Raw genomic sequence first — 9987 nt, 5'->3', positions numbered from 1 at the left:
TTGCTGTGTACCGTCTCGCAGGCTGTACGTGCCCGTGTACGTGAGTGTACCCTGGGCGTTGCACGTGCCTGTACCCGCGCTGTACTTGCGTGTACGTGCGTTGTACGTGCGTGTACCGCGCGTGCACGTGCGCTGTACCCGCGTGTAACGTGCCGTGATCTGCGTGGCACGTGCGATTGTACCCGCGTGTACGTGCGTGTAACCCGCGTGTACGTGCGTGTTCCTGCGTGTACGTGCGTGTACCCCGCGTGTACGTGGCGTGTATGCTTCGTGTACTCGAGTGTTAACCGCGTGCTACGTTGAGTGTCCCTGGCGGTACGCGCGTTGTACGACCGCGTGGTGGACTGGTGTCAACCCGCGTGTGCGCGCTGGCGTGTACTGTGCGTGTCGTGTGGGTACCCGCGCGGTGTACGTGCCGTGTATCTTCGATGTACCCTGGGCCAGACTTCCCGTGCACACGGAGTATACACGCACGTATCACGGACGTAACCTGCACATACACGCGGGTACACGCCACGTACACGCGAATTACGCGCACGTACACGCGGGTACGCGCCAGCGTGCACGGCGGTACACGCATCGTACACGCACGTACACGCGGTGTACAGCAGTCGTACGCGGGTACGCGCACGGTACACGCGGGTACACGCAGGTACACGCGGGTACACGGAGAATACAGCGCACGTACACGCGCGTAACGCACCGTACACGCAGGTACACCCGTGCACGTACAGCGCGGGTACACGCAGTTACACGCAGATACACGCACGTACAGGTCGACGTACAGCAACGTGGCCGCGGGTACCAGCACGTACCGCCAGGTACACTTGGCGCCCATACAGGCTACACTTGGCGCCCCATAGATTTCGTACATAATCAGTCGCAAAATCACTCGCGTAGCTGATTTCGTAACCGAAATCAACCGCAGTAGCTGATTTCGATAGCGAATCACTCGCAAGTAGTTGATTGTCGTAACGAAATCACTTTGTAGAACTTGATTTTCGTTACAAAATCATTGATTTACGTACGAAATCAGTCATGACTACACTTGCGCCCGTGCGCCAAGTGTGCATACAATTACGGTATGAAATATCACTCGCAGTAGTTGATTTCGTAACGAAATGACTTTGTAGACTTGATTTCGTTACAAAATCATTGATTTCGTAACGAAATCAGTCATGCGACACTTGGCGCCCCATAAGCCTGGGGGTACGTGCGTGTAGCAATACAGTTATCATCAAGATTTGTCGTGTTACCTTATGCGCACCTGTCGCTTCACATACACAGAGATAAGTAGATTGACGGGCGGAGAGAGCGTGATGGGGAGAATGTAGCCCGGGCGGAAGAAGTGCAGGGCCGTAGGCTGAGCAAACTCCTAGGGTGGGGGGGGGCAAAATTTCATGACTCAACTGTGTAATGAGCGACGGGTGCAGCGCTTGATCGACGTCCATAGTGTGGTAGGGGTGGGTCTGAGACAAGGCTTTCACGCCCGGATAAATGACCAAAAAATCACGTTAGGGTTATTTACGATTATTAGCTAAGCTTATTTTTAAATTTTGCTCCAAAATCTAGCGGGGCAGCTACACCTTTGTCCTCCACAGGCTACGGCCCTGAGGTGACGGTGGGGAGGGGCGGGATAATAGTGAAAGTGGCAGGGGTGGGGTAAAAGTGGTTGAGGCGGGGCGAGAGAAATAAAAAAAATAAAAAAATGAGTGGCCGGTTGGAGAAAATGTGGTCTCGAGGAACATTCCATAACATTTTATTTTCGTCAGAATAATAAACCTCGAATTTAAATTATTTGTGTGAATACTGAAATTTGATTCATGCTATATGTCTCTGCAATATAAGAATTATTATCGAGGAAATATTTGTTAGAATCTTTTAAAATCGCCTTTTTTTATTAATCATTTTCACTTCATTAATGCTTTGCCTGCGCAGCACCGGGTAGGGCCTAGTACTTTAGCCTTTCTAGGTTTAATGCGAAGTCATAGACCGTATGACAGGTTAAGAGCTAGAGTACCGGAGGCTCGTCGGCAGACATGATATCGCGCCGATAATTACCGTCGAACGGAAACAACCTATAGGTAGGATAGGGAGCTGGCAATTGGTTGGAAAGGAATTAACCCATGTTTCGGCCATTCATCAGGGTACGGATTATATAATAGAGGGTTACCGGATACCCGGTGCTGCGCAGGCAAAGCATTAATGAAGTGACAATTATTAATAAAAAGAGGCGATTTTAAAAGATTCTAACAGATATTTCCTCGATAATAATTCTTATATTGCAGAGACATAGCACGAATCAAATTTCAGTATTCACACAAATAATTTAAATTCGAGGTTTATTATTCTGACGAAAATAGAATGTTATGGAATGTTCCTCGAGGCCACATTTTCTCCAACCGGCCACTCATTTTTTTATTTTTTTTATTTCTCTCGCCCCGCCTCAACCACTTTTACCCCACCCCTGCCACTTTCACTATTATTCCGCCCCTCCCCACCGTCACCTCAGGGCCGTAGCCTGTGGGGGCAAAGGGGCAGCTGCCCCGCTAGATTTTGGAGCAAAATTTAAAAATAAGCTTAGCTAATAATCGTAAATAACCCTAACGTGATTTTTTGGTCATTTATCCGGGCGTGAAAGCCTTGTCTCAGACCCACCCCTACCACACTATGGACGTCGATCAAGCGCTGCACCCGTCGCTCATTACACAGTTGAGTCATGAAATTTTGCCCCCCCCCCCACCCTAGGAATATGCTCAGCCTACGGCCCTGCACTTCTTCCGCCCGGGCTACATTCTCTCCATCACGCTCTCTCCGCCTGTCAATCTACTTATCTCTGTGTATGTGAAGCGACAGGTGCGCATAAGGTAACACGACAAATCTTGATGATAACTGTATTGCTAAGCGTCTATGGGGCGCCAAGTGTCGCATGACCGATTTCGTTAGGAAATCAATGATTTTGTAACGAAATCAAGTCTACAAAGTCATTTCGTTACGAAATCAACTACTGCGAGTGATTTCGTTACAAAATCAGCTACTGCGAGGGACTCCCGTCCCTATCAGCAACGGGAACCGTGTAAGGGTCTAAAGCGGAGAGTAGCAGGATGACAGGCTAGATGCCGGTGTCAACGACGTCGAGACCGGGCAGCCCCTGACCAGCGGCGAGCACTGATGTGGCTCAGAGTGTGTGGTCAAGGAGCCGTAGCTATGAGAGCGCGAGCGCTCCCAAAAGCGATGACTCGGGAATTAGCAGCGTACATGAAAAAGTGCGGCAGTCACGTAAACCATTATATAGGCATGCGCGTTGCCACAGTGACCAATCACAATGCGCGCAGCAGTTACTTCCTCATCGTTAACCAATCACCGTTGCGCTCCTAAAATAACACGCCCAGAGCGCGTCAAGAGCAAAAAGGACATTACTGCTCGAACTTACAATAGTTCTAAAGTGTTACATTGTAGTACGGCGCGGGTGCCTGCCGTCGACAATATTAATCCGGTCTATAAGAACTAATGGAGTCGTCAGTCAAAAGAAACCGCCGTAAATAACATACAGAAACAACATCAAAACGCGCATCTAAAGTCAGCGTAACATTCAGGTCCCTAGGTGTGTGCTGCGCCGAAAACATAAAAACTAACATACGCGAGGACGGCGGTGTGACACATCGGTCTTTAACAAACAACGAAACTGTCGGTAAGCACCAGCCAAACAAAACACACCTACATGCGCGCGCTGACGAATGGAGACTCATGCTGATAGCGGAACACGGGCACGCCTGCGACGCGAGCAGACGGTTACATGAGCGAATTAAGAAATGTACGTACAGGCTGCAACATACACGCCGGCGGTCAAAATGTAGGGTGATACTCCATTAGGAGTGTTCCTAACTTTAATGTCATATATATATATATATATATGGTCATGGTCATATATTAGTTTGTAGTTTAATGTCATTTAGGTGATGGTTAGGGTTAGGATTATCAATCATTAATCATTAATCATTAATGATATCAAAGTTGGGAACACTCCTAATGGAGCGTTAGCCTCGCTTACATTTTGGCTAACGCTCCATTAGGAGTGTTCCCAACTTTGATATCATTAATGATTAATGATTAATGATTGATAATCCTAACCCTAACCATCACCTAAATGACATTAAACTACAAACTAATATATGACCATGACCATATATATATATATATATATGACATTAAAGTTAGGAACACTCCTAATGGAGTATCACCCTACATTTTGACCGCCGGCGTGTATGTTGCAGCCTGTACGTACATTTCTTAATTCGCTCATGTAACCGTCTGCTCGCGTCGCAGGCGTGCCCGTGTTCCGCTATCAGCATGAGTCTCCATTCGTCAGCGCGCGCATGTATAGGTGTGTTTTGTTTGGCTGGTGCTTACCGACAGTTTCGTTGTTTGTTAAAGACCGATGTGTCACACCGCCGTCCTCGCGTATGTTAGTTTTTATGTTTTCGGCGCAGCACACACCTAGGGACCTGAATGTTACGCTGACTTTAGATGCGCGTTTTGATGTTGTTTCTGTATGTTATTTACGGCGGTTTCTTTTGACTGACGACTCCATTAGTTCTTATAGACCGGATTAATATTGTACGTGTCAGATTAGATCGTGTGTGCAGACGGCGCAGACTAGCTGTGCTGCTAGGCTGTCCGCTACAGTATCCAAACATTTAGTGTAGAGAGCCTATAGCCACGAGTAATTTGATATTAAAAAGCACTATCGTAATGTCTAACTAACGGTTAAATGCTCCCAATTGTCCCAAATTTAATATCGGGTGAGTTCTGCGGTCCCGCATGTCTAGTATTTGCCAACAGAAAAATGTTTTTATTAAAAATGTACATTAAAACTAGAGGAGATGTCCTCTCGATAGGTTACTATAAATATTTCTATTATAATAAACTACTTTAAAGCCGAAAGTAAACAGCAGATATTGATTGTAATTGTTGATATTTGTTATTACGGCAGAAAATCTGTCCATCAACAACAATCGGCTGTGTGCGTTGCCCCGAAAATACTAAACGTTTGTCTTCTGAAAATTGTCATTGAGATCCACCATGTTTGATATCTTAGACAAATGTTTTGTCTCAAGGTCAGAGAGTCGGATGTATGCATCCAAGACAAAAGACCGTTTCACCTCATTGATCAATCCAACGACTGATCACGAGATTTTCAAAATATACAAGAAGACTGCTGTTTGTGTTGAACGAAAGCAAAAACAAAGACAAAGTCTCTGTCGTGTTCCCCCGTCTCAGTTCAGATTCCCAGTCTTTCTGGATTTACAAATACTATATAGTGGGAATCTGTGTTAGTGCAAGTCAAGTATTTCCAAAACTAAATATATTTTTATTGAAATTAAACAAATTCGATAGTGAATACAAATGCGATAATCACGGGTGGGTTGATAAGAATTTGCCCATAGATATAAGATATAAATATATATCTAATATATATTTGAGTTCGTATGTATCTATGTATCTATGTATGTATGTATGTATGTATGTATGTATGTATCTTCCCTATAGGCGGCCAAACCGCCCAAGCGATCTGGATGGAATTTTCACAGGGCCATCTCTTATACCCGGGGAGTGTTCCTAGACGAAAAACAACTGTCAAACCGTCAAACTCACCGAAAAATCCGTAAAAAAACCGTCAATTCGTACACTGTACAGTGCTGCCACACAGAAAAATCGATGACTATTTCTTGCCATCGCTTCATCAGCTGTTGCTATTGTGAAACCGAAACCAGTACTAAAACAGAGCACAGCCAGGACCAGCTCAGAGGTTACGACTGCATTGTTTATCAAGAGGCTTTCAAATGAGAAGTGCAACTCATTCGTACATGCTGTTACGTGCCGTACGTGCCATACGTACATGCCGTACGTGGGCAGCTCAACAGTTCGAGACGCCAGGAATCTTTACATATTTCCACCAGAGAATAACACAAAAAACATTGTTTATCAAGAGGTTTTCAAATGAAAACTGCAACCCATTCGTACATGCTGTTATAATAACTTTTTCTCATTTACACCATATTACTATTATGTTCCAGGGGTTCTAAGTTGGGTTGTGCTGTCACATAAATGTCATACGTAACAGTTTTTTCCCCATGCTAAATTGTAAATATTCATATTCTGTGCAATGTTATTGTCGATTTTTACCCAATGTTCCTATTGTGTCCGATTATTAGTAGTATGAATTAGTAGCACGATTTTACCCAGCGCAGCGGGTACCCGCAGCTAGTAGGTTGATAAAAACAAAAACATATATGAATATATATAGGTTGATAAAAAATGTCTAGCGAAATGACTCACTTGAATAATTATGAGGCGCCTAATTTTTCTGAATTTCCCTATACTGCACGGAATCTTGATAAATGATATGGGGTTGTTCACCCTCTATGGTCAAATTGTTGTATTTAATTATTTTCTAATTTCTCATGCTTTTCTGTATGTAACTTATTGTAATGAAATAGCGCTGCGACGTTCATATCGATACTGAGATAAATGTGCACCGTGTCAAATTCCCATTATTTATGACAACGCACTAATAATGCATTTAAAATTAGACGCAATTAAAAAGGGTATAGTTGTTGTGTTTACTGCATTATTACGGCTCCAAGCAACTCCAGTATAAACAGTTTGTTACCAATGTTGTCATATCCTGCTATCTTGAACAATTTACTACACACGGCCACGTATTAAATAATGAAAGGTACAGATATTCACTTTTAAAATCATTCGGCAAAATTTATTCAAGTGTAACGACGAAAATATGGACATGCCTTATATAAACTTTTACTGACTGTCGAAATTAGATGGAAAATTAATTCATAACGTAATGGAAATATACCGCCTTATTACGCAAGCAATGGTCGGAACAGGGTATGCCACTAGCTTAGTCAAGGTGAGTCATGACCCAGTCGACGTATTTAGCGACTTCGGTGTAAACAGTTGGCTCCGATGGCTTCCCGCAGGATGTGCCCCAGGATACGATTCCGTGAATCGTCCACAGGCCGCTATCGTCGTTGGACACGGGTCCGCCGCTGTCTCCCTGCAAGCAGACGAATGGATAGTATGCGTTAGAGAAATCTGCCGCGACTAGATGGTGGCAGAAAACATTCACGTGCGTGACCGTTTGAATTACGAGATAAGCGCAAATATGCTACGAAATATGGCCTAGCTATACATTGCTCGGCCGGGTGTGTATGCCAAGTGGCTAAACAAGAACGTGAAAAAAGAAAATAACCCCTAAAGAAAGAACGTATACCTTGCAGGAATCGTGAACGCCCTCCTCATAGCCGACGCAAATCATGTTCTCTTTGAGACCTATGTAGTGCATCAGCGTGGAGGCCTTGCACTTATCCCAGTCGTAGACAGGAGCGTACATCTGCTTCAAAACATCCGATGGTGGAGAGTTGGGGTAGTCGTTAAAATCTGAAAGCAGAGATATATAGATATGCGTTTGTCTGCCGAGTCTGTATAGTAAGCATACATACACCGTCTATAGCACAGTTCCGCGGGACGGTGCGCAATTTTTCCGCAACTAGACATGTTTGCTCTGGCGGAATGTGCCGTTGGCTTCATTAGACTATAGCTGCGCACACAGATTACTGCCACATTGCAGCTTGGCAAATTAGAAGTACCAATCACCGTCAATTCTAATATAAACCTCTATTCCTTCTCTAGGTTTGTTATTTATGACATTATTATTGTATATGAAAGATGAATTAATTTCATAGGTGCATCCGCATAACGAAAAAAATAATAAGTGGATGGGAAATAACAGTGTGGTGGTTGAAATGCGAATGAAGATAACGGACATGGGTCAATTATACAAGCTAACAAAGCGAAAATAAGTAAAGATCATATTCCTAATCTACGTACCTTGAGTCGTTCCCCATCCTGATACGTAAACCATCGTGCCTGCTTCGATAGGTGTATTTTGCTCAGGTAGGCACATGAGAGAGACTTGATCGGTGAGAGTAAACGGAGGATCTACCTTTATCAACGCGATGTCATCTGAAAGGCTGTATATGATAAACGACATATATGTTAACAAGAGCGTAGTAAGTATATGCATACTTGATACGCTTTTGATGTTAATAATAATGCGGACAATGATGGTTTCGAAATTCGAATGCAATTTTTACGTCAACACTATTACGCCGAGCAATAGTGTCTACGTGCAGTCGTTCATACAGTCCACGTGTTTTTAGTGCGGAAATATGGTTCGTTGAGCCTCAATGTTGCGACGGATCTTACTCATTGCCAAGCATGCTGAACCCGGCGTGTTTGACAATCTTGACAGCCTGTCTTTTCTGCTCGAATGTGTCATCCTTAGATAGGTGGTGAGAGCCTGCATAGATCCTAACGTTCTCGGGTTTGTTGTAACCGGGCTGTAAGAAGCAGCAACGGAAATATATCGTTCAGCAGATGTTAGCTCACATCGGTTACATATATTGTCATACATACCTACTTGTCATGTAAATACATAATAAAATATGAATTTGTTATAATAGTTATTAATTGGAATACGTTTTTAGTAAGATGTGATTCTTCGTGGCCCTCATAATTGCTAAGTACATGTGTTTGCACACGCAAACGATGAGAAGCATTGTAAGACAGCGAATGAAATAACCATTACCATTGTCACACAGTGGGCTGCAGTCAGGATCCAGTTGTCTCTGATCAAAGTACCACCGCAGTAATGCGAATCTCTCACTGGAATGTATCGCAGCGACACCTGTGGGATGAAGGTTATAAGCGGCAAGATAGAAATATGTCACATCCATCACCAGCGTGCATAAATTTGACGATATTTGAAGAATGAAACGATTGTGAGTAATTATTTGAAATAGGAAAATATAATTATTACTGCTTCTGGCTACTAGCCATGATAATTTTTTGACGTTACAGGTTACGTTGACCAGTTATGCTATTGCGAGGCTCATATGTGTGGACCGCGTGCTCTCACACAATGGCCCGGGATGCACTCCGTTTACTTCCCGCTCGTAATCAGGAATTGAGTGAAATCTAACTATATCCGTAACTAAACCATGGTACATAGACGTGCTGCGGCGAACACTCTGCTATTTACCTGCCACGGCCAACTGTTCGGTATCGCTTCGGTTCCTCCCGTCACTCTACCGTTTCCCGGTATGTGCTCTATTGCCTTCACACCGCATGCTTGACGTTGGTTGAGAGCTTGACGTCGCAATAACGGAAGATTTTTCTATTATACGTCATTACTGTCACCTCAGTTGTAATCAGCCCAGAACTTTTAAGTTACGTTGCAAGTAACAGGACACTATATAATTATCAAACTATCATCGAATTATACTTACGCACGGCGAAGACCGCTCCTAGAAGACAAACGAATGAGACCAGCTTCAGCATGATGACTGCGTACACGTCCTAGCACCAAGAATGCACCGATGTCCACATGCATGCGGCTTTTATACGCTTCGGTCGTACCGATCGTGAGAACGCGACACGCTGCAGAGCGAGCCCTCGTGAATGAGCAGATGGTAGCATACCCGCAATAAGATGGCCTTCGCTCAATGTCGGTGCGTGTGAGATTACACCAAGTACTGGCGCACAAACATACAGCTATTGCAAAGCGTTACTACAATGTAAGAAAATATGAAAAAATTCGGTTTTTATTTACCCCTGATAATATTATCATGAACTTATATTTTATCTAGATAAATTATATAACTAGATTGCTATAATAACATCAGGAGTCTATCAATAGACTCCTGATAACATTAGTAGCAATGGGTTCCCAACCATTCACACACTCAGTGGTGTATAATGTGCACACACCTGTGCAATATATATGTATTGACTGTGGATGATGATGATGTTGTATGCCTGATATTATACAGGCAAGTTTGTATATAGCTCATCTAGTATGTCCATATTTATTAGTTAAACTGTTAGGATATAGTATATTGGTAT

The 9987-nt window shown here is 43.7% G+C and overlaps 1 protein-coding gene across 1 annotated transcript; it reads right to left on the bottom strand.

Moving 5' to 3' along the window:
- Positions 1-6770: 6770 nt before the first annotated feature.
- On the bottom strand, positions 6771-9683 carry LOC106815777 (trypsin-like). The gene is made up of 7 exons (XM_014820284.1): positions 9372-9683; positions 9125-9231; positions 8672-8770; positions 8290-8423; positions 7912-8054; positions 7295-7461; positions 6771-7078 (listed from the first exon to the last, which is right to left on the bottom strand). Exons 1-7 carry the CDS (start codon positions 9421-9423, stop codon positions 6923-6925), a joined length of 858 nt encoding a protein of 285 aa, XP_014675770.1. The 5' UTR covers positions 9424-9683; the 3' UTR covers positions 6771-6922.
- Between the last annotated feature and the right edge of the window lie 304 nt (positions 9684-9987).

The sequence above is a fragment of the Priapulus caudatus genome, unplaced genomic scaffold (assembly GCF_000485595.1).
Source record: "Priapulus caudatus unplaced genomic scaffold, Priapulus_caudatus-5.0.1 Scaffold1199, whole genome shotgun sequence".
Taxonomy (NCBI): Eukaryota; Metazoa; Priapulida; class Priapulimorpha; order Priapulimorphida; family Priapulidae; genus Priapulus; species Priapulus caudatus.
Note: the sequence above shows the minus strand (reverse complement) of the source record. Positions and strands in the feature narration are given on the sequence as shown.

What these genes read in the sequence shown, in the direction of transcription:
- LOC106815777 (XM_014820284.1), bottom strand. Translation starts at nt 9,423, where the DNA reads ATGCTGAAGCTGGTCTCATTCGTTTGTCTTCTAGGAGCGGTCTTCGCC. An exon ending in AGGAGCGGTCTTCGCCGTGC is followed by an intron (nt 9,232 to 9,371) that starts GTAAGTATAATT and finishes TGCGACGTCAAG; the next exon opens with CTCTCAACCAACGTCAAGCA. An exon ending in AGGATGGGGAACGACTCAAG is followed by an intron (nt 7,462 to 7,911) that starts GTACGTAGATTA and finishes CTCTGCTTTCAG; the next exon opens with ATTTTAACGACTACCCCAAC.